Source organism: Tenrec ecaudatus, chromosome 9 (assembly GCF_050624435.1).
Source record: "Tenrec ecaudatus isolate mTenEca1 chromosome 9, mTenEca1.hap1, whole genome shotgun sequence".
In the NCBI taxonomy this organism is placed as follows: Eukaryota; Metazoa; Chordata; class Mammalia; order Afrosoricida; family Tenrecidae; genus Tenrec; species Tenrec ecaudatus.
The window spans coordinates 55,708,999-55,729,310 of NC_134538.1; the positions used below are offsets into that span (position 1 = coordinate 55,708,999).

The 20,312-nt window shown below is 40.0% G+C and overlaps 1 protein-coding gene across 1 annotated transcript in view; it reads left to right on the top strand.

Annotated features, from left to right (window-relative positions):
- The window catches only part of ABCA13 (ATP binding cassette subfamily A member 13), a 458,452-nt gene that overhangs the window by 154,828 nt on the left and 283,312 nt on the right, over positions 1–20,312 (top strand). The window contains exons 25-26 of the mRNA XM_075557314.1: positions 9,155–9,331; positions 10,063–10,369. Coding sequence (XP_075413429.1) covers positions 9,155–9,331; positions 10,063–10,369 — 484 coding nt within the window. The remainder of the gene's footprint in view (positions 1–9,154; positions 9,332–10,062; positions 10,370–20,312) is intronic.

A 20,312-nucleotide genomic window follows, 5' to 3' on the forward strand; every position in this document is an offset into this window, starting at 1 on the left:
ATAGATTTTTTTTCCATATCTCATATCATCCTCAGTCACACCTAACCCCTTGTGATTGATTCCCCCCTTTCCCCACCCCCAACCCTCTGCTAATCCTCCTGGTATCTCTACTCTCCTTGTTGACCATGAGGGCTTTATCTATCCTGGATTCCCTATGTTGTGGGTTCTTATTTGTAGCAGTGCACATGCTCTGGTCTAATCCGATTTGTAAAGTATAATTAAAGTCATGATAGTGGGATGAAGGAAGCAGCAAAGAACTAGAGAAATGTTTGTTTCATTGATGCTATACTGCACCCTGACTGGCTCATCTCTTCCCTGTGACCCCTCTGTGAGGGGATGTTCTCAGTTGCCTACAGATGGGCATTGGGTCCCCACTCCATGCACACCCATGCCCCCATTCACATTGGGTAGGGTTTTGTTCTGGGTCCTAGATGCTTCATGCCTGATCCCATCAACACCTCATGATCACACAGGCTGGTGTGCTTCATCCATGTGGGCTTTGTTGCTTCTCAGCTGCTTGTCTATTTTCAAGCCTTTAAGACCCCAGACACTATATCTTTTGATAGCCAGGCACCATCAGCTTTCTTCTCCACATTTGCTTATGCACCCATTTTGTCTTTAGTGATTATGTCAGGAAAGTGAGCATCACAGAAAGTGAGTCGGATTGTTAGAACAGTGTTTATATGTTAAGGGAGTACTTGAGTCAAGGCCCAATGTCCATCTGCCACCTTAATTCTTCACATATAGATATGTGTACATAATTCTATTCTCCCCTCTCATTATATATATTTTTACATATGTACATGCCTGTATTTAGGTCTCTATACATGTCCTTTGCCTCCCAGTTCTTTCCTCTAGTTACTTTTTACTTTTCTCTTCTCCTACCATCATGTTCAACCTTCATTCGGGTTTAGTAATTTCTCACTGCTACATTGCTCTTGATTGAGCCCTACTAGGTACCCTATAACCTGCATTTCATTGATTTTAGTTCAGTTGTTGTTCCCTTGTCTCTGGGTTGGTGCCGCTTTCCCCCTGCTTCCTTTCTCCCAACTCCCCTTCTCCTGTATCCCCCTAGAACCATTGGTCCTCTTCTTTTCATCTATGAATTATTTATTCTGCCTATCTTATCTAGATAGATATGCAGCTACATTAATAAGTGCAAAAACCAGGCAAAGCCAAATAAAACAAAAAAGGAAGTCAAAAACCCTTTCAATGGCTGGTTTTTCAGAAGTAAATTTCCAAGATTTTCTTGTCAATTGTCTGTGGATGGACTTGAACCTCTCACTGATCAGCAGCTGAGGACATTAACTGTTTGCACCACTCAGAAAAGAAAAAAAGGTATTTTATTAAGGAAAACATTTCACTTTCCAAAAAATCAGTTTTTTATTTAAGATGAATTTTGTGCAGTGAATTTCATTAGGATTCCACTAAAAATTTTCTATACAAATTTTCCTGTGATATTGGCAACATTTCTCACCTGTGTCAACAATCTCATTCATTCTGTTCTGCTTGCATCATTTCCAGCTTCTCTGCCCCCTTATTTCTTGTCTTTGAGTTTGAGCTCTTTTTGAACATTTTGTCTCTTATAGGAGCTTACTACTTTTGGATAATATTGCTTGTTTAAAAGCCAATCTGTTATTTAGCTAAAAGGCGAGTGCAAGGGGTAATTGCAATTTTAGGTTGAAAGCATATCAAAGGCTGATTGTCTTAGGGAGTCATGCCAATCAGTTAACATAGTCTGGACTATTAAAGAATTTGCATTCTAGTCTACAGTCTTCTGTCCGTCTATAATGGCCTGCTGTGGCCCTGATCTGTATGGCCTGGAGTGGCAGCTGAGCCCCTTCGAGTTCTTCCGATCTCAGAATGAATGAGGTCGGGGGCAGTGTAGACCATGAGTCCTGTGCATGGCTTCCTTCGCGGAGGCTTTGGCTTCTTCTCTTTGGGCCCACAGGAGTAGAGTCCGATAGTTGCATGATTGTTGGCCACGCTGCCAACTCTTCAGGTCTCTAACACCACTCACCACCTTAGAATGTAGAGCATACACTTTATTGACACTATTATGCCAATTAATGAATAGCCCCACAAGATCCTAAGTCTTCAAATCCATAAAACTAATTGTGTGAGGTGTTTAGCTATGTCCAAGAAGCATCCATCACTGTATCCTATGGCTTATTTTATATACAGGATCAGATAGAGATTCACACACATTCCTATATGCACACATGCCTATAATTAATTCTATCAATGAAGACATATGAGTCTATGCCCACATACCCACAGTCATATCTTTATATGAACATATACATGTTTGTGTAGCTACACACTTATTTTTGGTCATGGTTGCAAAAATCACATTGCTGTATTCTCTAGTAAAATTGTCCTTTCTCGGGAACTTTAGTAACGTCTTTTACGTCAGTCAAGATGTGTGCGCTTCAGCCACATTCAGCGCTATGTGTTCAGCCACTTCAGCCACATTCAATGCTACAAAACTGAACAAGTGTCTACTACTATCTCAATCGTGCTTTCCTCTACCCTTTATTGCTGAGTTTTGTTTGGCTGTATTGGCACATAATTCACATATCATACAATAATATTGTTCAACCCTATTATGAAGCGTGCAATCATCAGCACAATCAATTTCAGAATATTTTCCTCTTTAGCTCCCCATTTCCTCACAACGTCCCTCCGGCCCCCTGCCACACACACATACCAGAAAGATGTTTATTAACTGTGCCAAAGCATTTGACCGTGTGTACCAGGACAAACTTGAGTAAGCTTTGAGAAGAGAGGGAATTCCAGACCACTTCATTGTGATTCTTCCGAATCTGTACATGGATCAGGAAGCAATTGTGCAGCCGGAAGAAAGAACTACTGCCTGGGTTAAAGTCTAGAATCCCGTGCACCAGGGCTGTATCCTCTCATCAGGTTTATTCACTCTGTATGCTGAGCAAATCATCAGAGAATCTGGATTATCTGAAGAAGAATGTGGTTTCAGGATCGCAAGAAGGCTTATTAACAACCTGCTATTTGCGGATGACACACTCTTGCTTTCTGAACGTGAGTAGGGCTTGACGCACTTGCTAATGACGATCAGGCTTGCAGTATGGATTACAACTCAGTGTAAAGAAAACCCAAATCCTCACAACTGAACCAGGAGGTAACATCATGATAAACTGAGAAAAGTTTGAAGTTGTCAAGGATTTTGTCTTGCTTGACTCAACAATACATATTCTTGGAAACAGTATTCAAGAAATCAAAAGACACGATGCATTTGGAAAATCGGATGCATAAGACTTCTTTAGAGTATTGTAAAGCAAGGACATTACTTTAAGGATAAGTTGCACCTGACCCAAGCCACGGTATTTTCCATTGCCATTAACGCACGTAAAAAGTTGGACATTGAATAAGGAAGAGCAATGGAGGATCAATGCATTTGAAATGTGGTGCCGGCAAAGAATCTTGAAAGCGTCATGGACTGCAAATAAAGGGCACATCAGTCTGTCTTGGAAGAAGTATGGCCAGAATGGTCCTTAGAGGCAAAGATGGTGAGACTTCCTCGCACATACCTTCGACGTGTTCTCAGGAGAGACCAGTTTCTGGAGAAGGACCTTGTGCTTATTAAAGTAGAGGGACGAAAAGAGGAAGGCCTTCCATGAGATGGCTTGCCATGGTGGCTGCCACAGTGAGGTCGGGCATGGGAATGATCGTGAGGATGGTGCGGGACAGTGCGGTGCTTTGTTCTGTTGTGCACAGGGTCACTATGGGTCAGAGCTGACCTAATGGCATCTAACAGTGATGACAACAACAACATATTTACCACAGATTTTAAAGGCTCTCTGTCTGACAGCAAGATTGTTCATATCCCTGGACTATACTCAGAGAGGATTCAGAAGAGGCTTAATCCATGTCGGGATTCTGCAAATGAATTGTGGCCTTTCTCTGTCATTCGGAGTCTTTTGCAAGCCAGGTCTTCAGAATTTGAGCTGATATAATTTCTGTACATTTTGCAGATGAGATCTTTGATAAATATGCTTTTCCCAAAGATATTTTTTGGTCTACAAGCTATTGTGTTAGTTTTTTTTAGCAGGTACCTAAATTTATTATGTCCCAATTATCTAATTTGTCTTCTGTTGTTGGTAGATTTATATTTTGTTGGGTAATCCATTTTTGGAGCAAAAGTAAGACACTCAGCTTGATCCCTTTGTTATCTTCCAGGAACTTCATAATTCAAGTTTTAACATTTAGATCTTTGATTCATTTTGAGGTTTTTTTGTGTGTGTGCATGGATCCTGTTTTATTTTTATGCAAATAGATATACAGTTTTGTCACCATTATTTGTTAAAGGAAGTTTTCTTCACCATTGAATGCATTTGACCCATTGTCAAAAATCATCTGCCCATAGATGGATTGGCCAATTTCTGGATTCTCAGTTCAGTTCCATAGATCTATGAGTCAGTCACTGAACAAATACCACACAATTTTGATCACTGTGGTTCCGGGGTAGCTTGGGAGAATGGGATTTCTGTTTATCTTCAGGTCTTGGCATTGGCTGTTTGGTGCTCTTTCCTTTCCACATAAATTTGGTGATTCGTTTTTCCATATAAATTAGAATATTGTTGATATTTTCATTGAAATTACATATAGAGTGCTTTGGATAATACTGACATTTTTACAATAGTGTCTTCCATTGTAGAAGCACAGATTATTTTTCATTCATGTAGGTTTTGTTTTAACTTTCTTAAAGTCATGTTTTATAGTTTTCATTCTATAGAACGTTCCCATCCTGACTCGGTGTATTTCTAGTTATTTCATGACTGTGACTGTTATACATGTTATTGTTTTCTTGATTTCCTCTTTGTTGTTTTTTTCTGATAATATAAAGGAATACAACTTATATTTGTGTACCTATTACTGCCATGATACAGTAGTTTTCTTGGGTTTAAAAAATTTTTGGTGAGCTTACTGTTTTAGAAAGATTAATACAATTTTAAATTAAATTTTACTGCCTTAATTATAAAGAAATTCAAATTTGGTTTGAAAAAGTACTGGTTTGGGTAAACTAAATAATATTAGAAAGCTTATTATAGGAGAGGATGCATTTTTATTGTGATTTGGGTGAAATTTGCAGAGCAACTTGGTTTTATTAAATAATTCATACACATTTTGTTTTGTGGCTTTGAATGAATTCCCCGCAATGTAACTACACTATTTCTATTTCCTTCTGTTGTTGACCATTTCCCTGGGTCCTTCTTGCCTCCTCAGCTATATGCTTAGGCCACCTGCCCTTTTAATCCCAAATGGTTGATTGTTCTAAGCAGTGCCCACCTCCCTGGCATTATTGCACATCTAACTGGAAGGTGTGCCAGCCAGGGTGTGACTTTGGTTCCCAGGCTGAAGGGTGGCTGTGGCCCATTGTCTTGAGGTTTCTATCATTTTTCTCTGGTCAGTAGGCCTGGTCTTTTTGTTTTTTTAAACGCTTTTGGGTGTTCCACATTTTCCTCTAAGTCCACTCAGGGCATCCTCTTGTGATACCTTTCAGCGCAGTTGGTCGTGACAGCCAGCCAACATCGAGTTCTAGCATCAGGGTCGTGGTGCTAAGTCTCCCAGCATCATTAGTTCACTGTTTCCGTGCATCTTCTTTGCTCCAGAAGGAGAGAGACAAATATGGACCCCAGTTGCTAATCACGAGTTTGTAGAACATTGTCTTTGGGGAATATTTTATAACAACGGGATATGAAGTCTCACAAGACTAGGATCCTGAGTTCTTAGGACCAGCAACACACTCCTTCAAGGTGTTTGGTTACTGTTACATTGTTATAGCTTTCTCCCCTGCAGGTTCTACTCTATTGGGGGATTGAGTTGCAGCACATGTGAAGACAGAAATATTCTCTGTCAAACCCATATAAATGCTTGGCTGTGGTCCCCTTTGCCTTCCCCTACCTGATTGCACGTATGCTTATGTATGTATCTATTCATAGATTAAGGTTATTGCTATTGCACATAGGCAAAGGCAAATATTTTTCATTGCCTTTAGCTCGTGTGCTCCCCCCAGTGGCTTTCTTTGCTCGACTTTAAAAATAGCGGCTTTGATTCTGTGTCCAAAGATAAACAAAGCCACGTGTTCCTGAGGTGAAGTCATCCCTTATTGTATTTTTCTTTACACTTTATTTCTTTTGCTGTTGTTGTGAATGTACACAGCGAAGCATATGAATTGAACAGTCTGTCCATGTAAAATCTAGTGGCAAGGATTACATTCTTCATATTATGCTTACTCCCCTTTTCTGAGTTGTTCCTCCTTATTAACATCAAGGGACTGTCCCCTAATGTTTCTGCTTAGTATTTTAAATAGCTCTGTCCATTTGCGTGCATGCAGGTAGTTCTCAAAATAGCATGATGATTGAGATAGACTTCTTTATTAGTTAAACAAAACGGTGGTTGTTTTAAAGTTAAAAGATTATCTTGGGGCAATAGATTGAGGGATCCATTCATCTGTCATGGCTTCAGAACAACTTGATTCCATTAGAATTTGAAAATCTACTTCAAAGTACAGATGATGTAGTATTGAGGGTGATTCTTTCAAGATTATCCAATAATTAATTATACCAGGAACCCAAATCTTGCACCCTAGGTTGTATGGTATGTCTACTCTGCATTAAGTGGAACTAATTGTCATCTTTTAATATACACACTAAAGAGACATTTTATTCTGCCGCACTGAAAAAACACCACCTGCAATAGTTTTGAAAGCATGGCCTGCACAGCTAAAAGATTTGCGTTGGAATCATGATTTTGGCCTTTTGTTGTTAGCTGCAGAGGTGTCTGCCACCAATTTATGAAAACCACATGCTGGATGAAATGACAGGTGGCCTGCTTCTGCACGGTCTCTTAGAATATCAGGGGTCCTACTGAGCCTCGGGGTTTCTCTGGCTGATTTTCCCAGGTAGATCACTAACCCATCTTACTCTGGAAGCTCTCCCTGAGATTACATTATAACAAGCGAGTGAACATTGGCAATTAATGATTCTGTTACACTTTTAATTTTATCTATATAATTTCTGTGGCTTACTTTGCAAGTGTGCATGCTGTGGGTATAAAAACATATCAGCATATTTCATACATGTTCAATTCCTTTTGATTAATTTTTATGTTTTCTTTGTAACGTTCTGAGTAAGAGAATCTCAGGGTCTCAAAGATGAGCTGAACCTGAGCTGCGGGTGGGGGATGGCGGGTGGCGGGTGGGGGATGGCGCGTGGCGGGTGGCGCGTGGCGGGTGGCGGGTGGGGGATGGCGCGTGGCGGGTGGCGGGTGGTGGTTGAAGACTGCCCAGGAGTAAAAACTGCTCTGCTGTGAATATCGGCCCCTAGACAGAGCCTAGTGAAGCTGCTGCCGTGTGCGCACTCACAGGAGCAACACAATTGTGCCTCAGTTCCAGTGACAGGAATGTGTGTGTGTGTGTGTGTGTGTGTGTGTGCAGGGAGAAGCACACTTGGAATTTCCAACAATGCCTTAGACTGAAGGGCTCTGTGAAGAAGGATAGGCCTGGGCTCTGTGAACACACAGGGCAATGAAAAGTGTTTAGTCCACCATACTATGTGGTTTAATAGTGTATTAATGCTTGATGCGTGGCACTATGCAGTTGCCAACCCCCACAGGACTGTAGAACACAAAGAGAAAGCTTTACATTTTAATTATAATACGGTGTCAGAATTAGTCAATTAATTGTAACAGACGTACCACACCATTGTAGGAAGCCAGCAATCAGAGAAGAGGTAGACAGGGACATCAGCCTTTTGGGAGCAACTCGTCTGTGAACCTAAAACTAGAATATCCTGCGTTGCTGTTTTGTTTTTAAAGATTTCGTCCTCACAAAGGTGTTGTCACTTAGGAATTTGGCTCTCGTTCTTAAAGGCACTTGCCTTCTTTAAGTGGATTATTTAGCGCTGGCTGGTTTGGGGCATTTTTTCACACTTCTAGATGCTTGGTTTTCCCCGTGTCTTTGTGTTCTGTGCTCCATCTCCTTCCTGAAGACAGCCCTGGCTCATGCAATGTCCCCAGTGCATTTGCTAGGAAAATGTTTGAAGTTCAGGCTCAGCAGCAAAAATGCTGCCTAGTTTGCATGTCTCGCTACATTACCATTCCAAAGACACACATTCAAGGCAGCCACTGCAGCAAGATTTTATTTTTTCATTGTGAATGTTCCTCTTTTTCTTTCTTCAAATTAATTTTATGACATGACTTTTGAAATACACTGGCTATTCTTTCAGTTAACAAATGACTTTTTAGTATTACTCAGCTATAGGCAGAAACATTAGCTTTTTATTGTATTTTTCCCCTAAATTCTCTCTGAGAGCCTCTTCCTATCCCTGATAAGGCTTTCTCCTCTATGTTTACACTGTCCCTCTGTACTGCCAGATGTCCCTTTGGTCCAAACAACTGTCCTGAGACCTCCCACTGGCCTAACAGTACTTTGTATGGACACACAAGTGTCATAATCCTAGGGGATTATTTCTAAAGGGGAGAGCTTATTCTCAATAAATAAGCTGAGAAGTTTCCATGTGGACAGATGTGACGAATTTTTTAAAATTATTTTATTTTATTTTATTTAACAATTTATTGGGGCTCATACAATTCTTTTCACAGTTCATACATATACATACATCAATTGTATAAAGCACATCTGTACAGTCTTTGCCCTAATCATTTTTTTTCTCTTTTCTTCTTTTACATTTTATTAGGGACTCATACAACTCTTATCACCATCCATACATATACATACATCAATTGTATAAAGCACATCCATACATTCCTTGCCCCAATCATTCTCAAGGCATTTGCTCTCCACTTAAGCCCCTTGCATTAGGTCCTCTTTTTTTTCCCCTCCCTCCCCATTCCCCCCTCCCTCATGTGCCCTTGGTAATTTATACATCGTTATTTTGTCATATCTTGCCCTATCAAGGATCCACATGTGACCTCTTCCCTGGGAGAGGGACAGCAGAGAAGGGGGGAAGGGAGACTCCGGATAGGGCAAGATGTGACGAATTTTTAGTGAAGGAGTTGGTATTCATTTTCACATGTATTTACAAAAACACCTGATATGACCAGTAATCACAGGGTTGGAAACAAAGTTCATATATCCTAATTTCACTTCCTTCAGGAGGAATGCTGGGCAAGATGCGTAACCACACCGGGGCCAGAAACCTGCAGTTCCTGGGCCAAATCTTGGTCAATCTCTCGTCGTGCGTGGTGTTGAACCGCTTCCAGGCGCAGGAGTCTGCCGAGCTCCTGGAGACCACGGCGCATGAACTCATGCAGCAGAACAACTTCCTGGCCAGTAAGTACTTCAGGAAAACTGTGTTCACAAAGCACACATAGACATAGATGGTCGCATTTCCTATTTCTCCCTACAAGTCTGTTTTAAGGGTTCAGAAAGAAGACAGTTTCCTCTCTCATTTTTTGTTTTTGATCAGTGTCCTGATAGCATGAGAAAAAGAGCAGACAAGGTCATGGACAATACAACCCCACTCACTAATTAGCCACCTCGTCAAGAGGCATGTGTGTGCTTTAAGAAAAAGCTGTGTCCTCTTAGATTCTTTTTGAGTCACAATTAAAAAAATTGTTTTTGAGGCTTCTTTTGTGAAATTCAAGGAAGTCATGTGACTGAATACAGAATCCATTTTAAATTTTTGAATAATACTCTATAATCTCATAAGAGATGGAATCATAGGGATACACCTTGAAATTGAGAAAAATATTCTTAGCGCAGTCTAGTACAATTCTATAAGTACTACAGCAGTACCAAACAAATAACTTCTACACATTGATGATACTGCATTGAGTTGGTTAAAATAAATAAAAACATTGGACTGAACATTAGGAAATCTTAGTTCTTACTAATCATGAATTGCTTGCCTAATATTTAAACCATTTTAGCACTTTGGGCTTCAGGGGTCCTTCTGCAAGGGAAGCGGGCTGCGGTGATGGTCCACCCGGTTCTACTCTACGACTGGCATTGTGCAAGCCCTCCTCACACTATAACCCTTTACCTTTTCTTTCCCGCCACAGGTATTGTATTCACTAATTCTTTCATCAGCAAGAATTCCCCGCCAGAGCCTCTGAAACTGCCGCCTCATGTCACATATACAATTCGAACCAGTATCTTATACAGCATGAGAACAGATATGGTCAAAAATCCCTTTTGGAAGTTCCATCCACAGACTCTACCAGCTGGCGGGTTCAAATACAACTACATCTTTGTCCCGTTGCAAGACATGATCGAGAGAGCCATCATCGCAGTGCAGACGGGGCAGGACGCTCTGGAACCAGCGACACGGGCACAGGCAATCCCGTACCCCTGCCACACCAGTGACTTGTGAGTACTTGGGACTATAGCTGAGTTTTCTTGAAACTTCCACTTGCAGTGGGAAGGGGTTTTGCACTTGCAAAAGTGGAGAAAGTTTGGGGGTTTCTGTAGTCATCCCCTAAAACTCTGGTTGCACAGAGATTTAAGCATTAGGCTGCTAAATGCCAATTTGCAGTTCAAACCTACCAGACATTTGATGGGAAGAAGTTGAATTCTTCCCCCATAATGTCTGCTCCCACAATGATTTATAGCATTGGGAATTGTGTGGAGAATTTCTACGGTGTCTTACCTGGTCACTTTGAGTCTGAATCAAGTCCATGGCAGTGAGTTTGGTCTTTTGGTTTGGTAGTCATTCAAAGGAAAATTAACATAAAATAAAAATCAGTTCCTTCTTTTCATTCTGTGAGAATCATTATTTTATATACTGAAGAGTCATTATTTTGTATTCATGGAGGAAAAATAATTGTTGAAGTGTGTTGAAATTGAGCTTTAAATTTGGCACCAGTCATCTGTAGTTGAAATGCATTTTGAATAAATTTGATGAAAAATATATATAGGACTTTGCCTACCTGAATCAATTACACTTGTTTAAGCAAGTGTAATAGAGGAATGTTACTTCTTTGGCTCACATCTTTAAGAAATAAACACTGCATTTCAATTTTGTGCCATGTGCTGGGCAGAGATGGGATGGATCCCACGGAGACCTTGAGGACGTAATGTAAGTAGAGAACATTAAGTGTTAAATTGCGTGATGCGGCTGAGGGTGTCTGTAGGTTTACATTGAAGTTAAAGTTGAGTTAAAGGCTGTGGCATCTGGGAAAGCTAATCGAAGAAAGCACTCTGACCTAGAGAAAGCACAGCGAGGACCGGTGAGTCAGAGGGGTGTTTTCCAATTGGAGGCAGAAGTCCGGCCAGGGTTGTTTGGTGACTCTTGGAGAGGAAGACAGAATGCGCTTGCACATCTGTGTAGGATCAGGTGGTGAAAGTCCTTTAAATCCCAGGAGAGGGTTGACCTGTCCAGTTGTGATTGAGTCCTACCTTCTTTTGTTTCTACACGGCCACTAACATGGTGGCACACACTGTTCTTTCATGCCTGGACTTCAGAAGCTTTGAAAGGCCGAGGGGGTTGCAATCCCTGTGGTACAGACTATGATGGTACCACTGTATTGTTTTCTCTCTCAAGCACAGTAAAATGCAAGTGTCTGCAAATGGTGTGTTATGGAGACGATCCTGAGTCATCTATCAGGAGGATGTGACAATTATCCTGCAGTGAAATATTGCCGATAACAGCCCTCATTGATATACTGGGCCATTGTGCAGAAGTCAGGCCTGCCACACAGATGATTAAAAGTCATGTCGAATAAATGAAGAAGCATAGATCTTGATATCTGTGTTTTCTACCTGTTTATAAAAACGAAAGTATTTTTGATGAAGAAGATGGTGCTATTACAGAAAGACGTTTCTTTCTGTGAGAGATGGTGACCTAATTGTGGTAACCTTGGGCTATTACAATGCAGTGGAGACAAAAAAAGGGTCAGGAATAAAGAGGTCAAAGCATCAGTTTCATTCAGCTATGCCTCATAATATAATTCCCGAGTCACCCTATTATTGTCCTTTTTTACAAAGTGTAAAAATTTTTCCCTTCCTCCCAAGTAATGTTTTTGGTTTGGACATTTTTTAACCAGTGATTATCTGTTCTATGTGCATTTTTCTTAGAACTGGTATTTACAAAGGCCAGCAAACTGTTCTCAGCAATGTATCATTAAAAAAATTTTATATGAAGAGGAAATAAATGTGATTTAAGCCTCTGGTACCGAATCCCCTCTGACTATAGACTAAGATGTGAGCAGTCTTGCTACCATGCAAAGTGCATTGGAAAGTGGATTATTGTGGGTGAAGGTAGATTAAAATTTAACACCTTCTCATTTGATCTCGTCTTTTAGGATTTTCTGCTTTCTTTTCGGTTGTGATTTTTCTCTGTTTCATTTTGCTATTTTTGGGGGGAGGGCGAGGGGATTGGTATGTTTTTCTGAATATGAACTCCATGATAGGTGAATCTATAGAGAAACTGGATTAATGGTTTCTTGAGGACATGACAGGGGGAGCAGAAGGGAAATGAGGAGCTAATAACAATGAGTACAAGAAAGAAGAAAAGGTTCTAAAATTGATTCTGGTGATGATTGCATAACTCTTCTCAACATGATTGACTATTGAATTGTATGATATAAGAACTGTATGCCAATACAACTGCTAAAGTACTTTATAAGTAACTCCAGTACCTAGGCATTGTGGGAAAAATTGCTTTAAATACTTGGATAAATCACCTTTTTTGATGCTATTAGTCTACTTCATCATCGATGTGTCACTTTCTTGTAGTGCAGTGGCTTGTGGGTTGCTGTGTAAGTGAATTTTTTTTCAGAGAGATTTTAAGCTTAAAAAGTTATTATTTCCTTATAATAAGATAAATTCCAATGAAGTATTTGGTATAGCATTTTTTAAAAAGCTATTTATCTTAGTTAAATAGTGATGTTCCAAAGACCACAAAGAAGAGAAATGTAGTTTCTTATAATTAAAAGAAGACTGAGTGGAACTGTCCCCTGGTGGTTTCCAAGATTGTAACTCTTTATGAGAGTACAAAGTCTGGTCCCTTTCTTTTTCCATTCTTATCATTTATGAGGCTAAAAATTTATATTCATATCACCAACTAAAAAGGAGATATCCCTCTCTGAGAGGATCATTGTGTCTTTGCTTCTTCTTCTTGCGTTTGCTTTGCGAATTGGTGCTTGGAAATGCTGTTTTTGTTACTATCTGTCATGTGTTGCACATCACGTGTTATGGTCAACAGAATGAAACATTGCCTGGATCATTTCTATCCTCGTGATTGTTGATATGTTTGGGATCATTGTGGCAACTATTGTGTGCATCCATCTTACTGATGGGATATCGTGTTTTCATTTGACTCTCTTTGGAATATATATATGTTTTCCTAGTAACTGGCCTTTCCCATGCAAAGTGAGTGAAGCAGTGATGCCATTCTTGATTTTAAGAAATATCCTAGTTTTATTTCTTGTAAGATTGATCTATTTATTCTTGTAGCAGTCCATCACCAATGTTCTTTGCCAGTGCTGCAGTTCTAATAACATCATTTTCCTCTCTTCCTTTTTCATTTCTCTTCTCGACATTGCCTTCCTTCTTTTTTCTCGTGCATCTGAAGGAATGGGCAAGTTCAGGACTTGAGTCTGAGGAACCTTAGTCACGTCAATGACATCTACGTATTCGAAAACTTTGAGGAAGTGTTGTTCAGCAGCTTTCCCCAGTGCAGTGCGTCATTTGTTTTCTGGGCTGCTGCTTCCATAGCATTATTGATTCAAGCAGAATGGCTTTCCTTGCAATTCCAACTTCTCTCCATTTATTGTGATGCTGTTTATAAGGCCACTGTGAGGACTTTAGTGTCTTCCTGTCCTGTCTTGCATGATGCTACAATGATGACTTCTGCTGTTTTCCTTTTTACTCACCGTCATCTACTTTCGTTTCTTGACATACATATATATTTCTGAACATCTTGTCACCTGGACTTTTATTTTAGACTTTTCTGAAGAATTTTCTTTCAGGTATTTCTACTGAATGAATGTACTATATAACTTTTCATATAGATTAAATTAGTTATATGTATGAAATATAAACATACATTCTCTTTACCTTGCAATTTCTACCATAAATTCCATATTCTAACTTTTCTGCTTTACAATATTTTAATAGAGGTAATGGACTTATTAGTTGGTGGCAAAAGCAAATATTTCCAGCTTTTATCTCTTCTCTGTCATCATCCTTTGTAATGTATTCTTTGCTTCATTTGCTAATAATTGTGTGTCTTGTAACCACCTTTCCTTCTTGCCAGAACTTACAATATTTTTTCTTATTCATGCTGCATGCATTGAACCTTACTTATCAGTTATTTGCAAGAGAATTTGTTGGTGGAGGCCAGATGACGTAAGAGCTGTACAGATCAAAGGCTCTCCTTCCCTTTGCTGCGGAGACAGAATGCTCTCTGTGAATACATGGATTCTTCACATAGCCCTCCGTGTAGTTACCTTTTAAATAGAGTAAGGTTAGGAGAGGCTTCTGATACCTCACTAGGATTCAAAGGATGTTCCTAGCCTTCAAGAGGTGTATTTTTGAAGAAAGCTAATGGTGCCCGGCTATCAAAAGATATAGCGTCTGGGGTCTTAAAGGCTTGAAGATAAACAAGCAGCCATCTAGCTGAGAAGCAACAAAGCCCACATGGAAGAAGCACAACAGCCTGTGTGACCACAAGCTGTTGAAGGGATCAGATATCAAGCATCAAGGAACTAAAAAGCATATTATTGAAAATGTGGGTGAGTACAGAGTGGAGACTCAAAGCCCATTGGTAGCCAACCGGACACCCCTTACTGAAGGGTTGTGGGGAGGAGATGAACCAGTCAGGGTGCAGGGTAGCAACGATGAAACGTATAACTTTCCTCTAGTTCTTAAATGCTTCCTCCCCCACACTATCATGATCCCAATTCTACCTTACAAATCTGGCTAGACCAGAGGATGTACATAAGTACAGATAGCAACTGGAAACACGGGGAATCCAGGACAGATGACCCCTTCTGGATCAGTGGTGAGAGTGGCGATGCCTGGAGGGTGGAGAGAATGTAGGGTAGAAAGGGGGGAACTGATTACAAGAATCTATGTATAGCCTCCTCCCTGGGGGAGGGATAGCAGAGAATAAGGTGGGAGAAGACATCAGACAGTGTAATATATGACAAAATAATAATAAATTATTAATGATGAAGGGTTTACGGGGGAGTTTGGAGGGAAGGAGAAAATGAGCAGCAGATATTAAGGGCTCAGGTAGAAGGTAAATGTTTTGAGAATGATGATGGCAGCAAATATACATATGTTCTTGACACAATGGACGTATGTATGGATTGCGATGAGTTATATGAACCTCCAAGAAAATGATTTTAAAAAGAGGTGTATTTTTGATGGCACCTTTTGAGATCTTCAGATGATAACTATCTATCTTGCTACTGTAATCATGTAACTTTTTATGTAACTCATGGGTGAAAACCGCAAACCAAGTCAATCGTGACTGCCATGGAGTCTATGATGATTCCATATGTGCCGGAGTAGAACTGTGCTCCATTGGGCTATCAGTTGCTATGATCTTTCAGAAGAAAAAAATCCAGGCCTTTCTTTTGGCATGTCTTTGAATATAAAGCAATATGTTAGCTAGTGGCCAAGCACGTACCTGCTTGCACCATCTGGGGACTCCAGCTCCTTTGTATGTAAATGATATTGATAGTTTTTCAAATACTTGGAAGTCTCTCCAGAATATTTACCCAAATCATAAAATATCTTTTTCTTTCCTCTTATTGACTTTGACTGGTTCCCATGAGATAATAAGGAACATCCTGAGATATGTAGTCATGTGTTATACTTTCTCACATCCAACTTCCTATTTTACTCATTCTACAAATATTTTCAGTCAGATATGCGCATATACTTTAGGAATCCTTGCAGGCCTAGATTAGTTTCCTCAAAAGTTTCAAAGTTGGGTTCATACAAATTTAAGTGTATACATGACTTCCTTGTTTATAAATACGCAAAGGGTGCAGAGGACACCTCAGGCACAGTCCCTGAACTTGGACCCCATGGGACTTCTGCAGTCATGGATTAATGGCTTAGATGATTTGGGTTCATGATATTTATTTGCTCTTTTGTAAGACTTAAAATATTCCACGAACAGAGTTCAGTAACCATATCTTCCAATGCCATTAAGTAACGAATCTTTCTATTTTCATGAACAAATAGAAAGGCTTTTAAGCTCCCCCACCTCAGGAAGAAACAGCATTGCTATTGTTGTTAGGTGTCTTTGGGTCAGTTCTGATCCCCAGCAACCCAATATATTCATGCTTAGCAGCACAAAACACTGCTCAGTCCTGTGTGAGCCTTGCACCACTGTTCCTATGCTTGATCTTGTGATGCTTCCTCTGTCCATGCACCTCCTTGAGGGCCTGCCCTGCCCCTGCCCCTGCCCCTGCCCCTGCCCCTGCCCCTGCATTTTGCCAAGCAGCACATCCTTCTCTAGGGACTGGTTTCTCTTGACAACATGTCCAAAGCATGTCTGACAAAGCCTGGCCATTCTTGCCTGTAAGGAGCACGCTGGTCATACTTCTTCCAAGACAGAACTTTTAAATCATTTTGGCAGTCCATGGTACTTTCAATATTCTTTTCCAGCACCACAATTCGAATGCATCAATTCTTTTTTGATCTCCCTTATTCATTATCAAATTTTCATATCATTATAGGGCAATTAAAAAGACTGTGCATTGGGCCAGGCACACCCTATTACTCAAAGTACATCCGTATTTTTCCACACTCTAAAGAGGTCTTGTGCAGCACATGTACCCAGGGCAATGCATTGTGTGATCCAAATTGGTATTACATATTTTTTTAATTTACTAGTGATTTAAAATTTACCTATTTGGAAAATTATATTACTCAGGAAAAACAGATAGCCTTGTTTGGAATTACAAGTAAATAACATCAGTGTTAGTTACTAGTCATGGGTTTTTTCCTATCTAAAACAATGGTTTCTAAACAAACAAAACCAAAAAGCCTGAAAATCCCATATGTAAACATCTAAAACACCCTGCACTCTGTAAATGGTCACTGTTTACTGTGTAAGTAAATGAGATGGACTTTAAAAGGTAATTCACCAAGTATCTGGCTCGTTACAGTTGTCTTGAGCAGGAAAATACATAAAAACAAAGAGGTTAATTCCTCTATTTTGCTCCTACAGACACCCTGCCTAAGTAGCCAGCGCCCAAAGTCCACAGGAGCCAGGCCAGCCTGACTACAACTTTGCCCTTGCAGCGCATTACTGTGACTCACTTTGTCTTTGTCAGCTGAGTGCTGACGCTTGGCTCCTACCCCTCAGGGCTCAGTCAACCCTCTTGCAGGCAAGTGCTTTCGTACACTAAAGCAGCAGTTCTCAACCTGTGGGGCGACCCTTTTGGGGGGTCAGATGACCATTTCACTGGGGTCACCGTCCTAAAACCATCAGAAAACACATTTCCGATGGTCTTAGAAATGGAGACATCACTTCTCTATTTGTCTCCAGGCGTGTCCACCCACAAGTAGATATGCCAACATACGAGTACCCAGCGTGATGACATCATTGCACCAAACCCATCATATACACCTCATACAGATACAGGTGTATGTGACGGGGTTGGTGCCTTAATGTCCTTATGTGGACCAGTCACATGTGTAAAAAGCAGCTACTGTGTAGAAAGCAGTTGTTGTGTTGAAAGCAGCAGTATTGGAGGTGAAATGATACTTCATGAATTATAATTACTAACCAAATGTAAAATCACGTACTGTAAAATCATCAACTGCTGAAAAAAAAATCTGTACCATGGGAACTTAATCTGGATGCTGATTGGTCTTTTGATATTCTTTGATATTCAGCTGTGGTTGATGTGAATACTGTGAGTACTGCCCCCTTGTGATAATAATAGGTATGTAAAAAAATAACAAAAAAAAATCCCAATAGGAAACTTTAATGAATTGTATTGACTGAACTATGTCATGTATCATCTTTTGTATTATTAAAGCTATTGCTATAAATTATTTTCATTATCAAACCATCCCATGACAATGGATCATGTAGAGAATGTTAAAAAAAGAAAACATAGTAAGGATTTTTTACAGTATGGTTTTACCTCAATAATTACAGCAGGAATTGAGAAACCCCAATGTATTATTTGTTATGAAGTTCTGTCAGCCGAATCTATGAAGCCAAACAAACTAAAACACCATTCTGATAGCAAGCAGCCGAACTTTGCCAGCAAGGATGCCAACTCTTTTAGAAGCAAAGCTGATGGACTCAAGAAAGTCAGACTTGACACTGGTGGCAAGTACCACAAACAAAACATGGTAGCCATTGAAGATTCATATTTAGTGTCACTCAGAATCATCAGAGCTATGAAACCTCTCACCGTTTCTGAGGATTTATTGTTGTCAGCGGCCAAAGACGTTGAGTTATGATCAGAGGCGAATTTGTTATGAAATTGAGTGCAATTTCCTCATCTAACGACACTGTCCGCAGAGGAATAGATGACATGTCTGCTGATATTCTTGATCAGATAATCCAGGAAATTAAATCTGCTCCACTTCCAATATTTAGCATTTAACTTGAATCTACAGACATTGCAAACTGTTCACAGTAACTGGTTTACGTGAGGTATATTAATGATGGTGACTTTAAAGATGAGTTTCTTTTTTGCAAACCCTTGAAACGACCACTACTGAACATGATGTATTTGATATGGTGGGTGAAATTCTGAATGAGCATAAGATCTCTTGGGAAAATGATTGTGTTGTTTTCACAAATGGTGCTTCAGCTATGCTAGGATGTTGATCTGGATTTCAATGTTTAGAACTGAATGAGTCACCAAAAGTCATCAAGTTCACTGTATGACTCATCAGCATATATTAGCAACAAAGACGCTGCCACAAGAGTTACAAGAAGTACCGAAAAGCATCATGAATTCAATTTTGTAAAGGTGAGCAATGTAAACAGTCGACTGTTTTTGCAACTGTGCAATGAGTAGGATGCGCTGAATAATACTCTGCTATTTCACACTGAAGTGCGATGGTTGTTGAGAGGAAAAGTTTTAAAGCATATTTTTGAGCTTCGTGGATGAACTCACAATGTTTTTTAATCAGAAAGCAAGACCATAATTTGAAGCACTTTTCAGCAATAAAAGTGAACTGCAGAAAATAGCTTACATGGTTGATATCTTTGCCATCTGAAATGAGTTAAATTTATCACTGCAAGGACCAAATGCAACATGCCTTGATTTGTCTGAAAAGATCATTCCAAATCAGCTTTGGCCAAAAAAATTGGATGAAAATAAAATTTACTTGTCGTCTACCTGATCTGCTTTCTTAGAGGAACATGACATTGAACCAGACAAAAGGATTACAATGATAATTTCTGCGAAAGAACACTTGCAGATGAAATTTCACTGTACATTTCAAATCTACTTGACACCCCATTTGCACTTGCCAGAAGCCCATTCACAGTCAACGTTGAAGATGTTCCTGAGAAAGCACAAGAGGAGGTCATAGAAATTATTAACAACAATGCAGCAAGAATGGATTTCTCTACAATGCCAGTTACAAAATTCTGGATCAAGTGTTTGCGGTCATAGCCTGTTCTGTCTGAGACTGTGTTGCATTTTCTTCTTCCATTTCCAACAACATATCTTTGTGAACCAGGGTTTTCCAGCTTGTTGGTTATCAAGTCTAAATACTTGTTGTGGAAGATGATTTTCTCTGTGTTAGACTGGGTAGACTTGAGAAACAAATCCACAGAAACATATATATATATATGTGTGTGTGTTTTATGTAAAGGGTAAGTGTACATTAAGAGAGCTTCCCAACCCAGTGCTGTCCAAGCCCACAAGTCCAACTGTAGCCCATGTGTCCAACACTAATCTACAACGTCCTCAATTTCACAAAACACACACAATGACGTCGACTGCAGGAGGAAAGTCGAATCAGTGAGAGTGTAAGCATCTCAGCACTGGCAGGGGTCTCCACGTGGCTGCTCCAGCACCCAGAGCTGCTTCTCAGGGAAGTCTTGCAGGAAGTGAGCCTTGCCAGCTGAAGCAGGGAACTGGGTAAGGCAGCTGCACCCTGGTCTGACTATCAGAGAGCAATAGACCCAAGAACTAGAAAGGCAAGGCTCAGAGAGCCATTTACCTCTCTACCCTTGAATAAATCCCACATGTGTTTATCAATCAGGTTGGCACAATAAATCTTTACTACGCCCATCCACTCCCTTGCCAACTTGGCATCTGTACATAAGTCTTTAGCCTAACAATTACAGTTAAGTAACACCTATACCTTA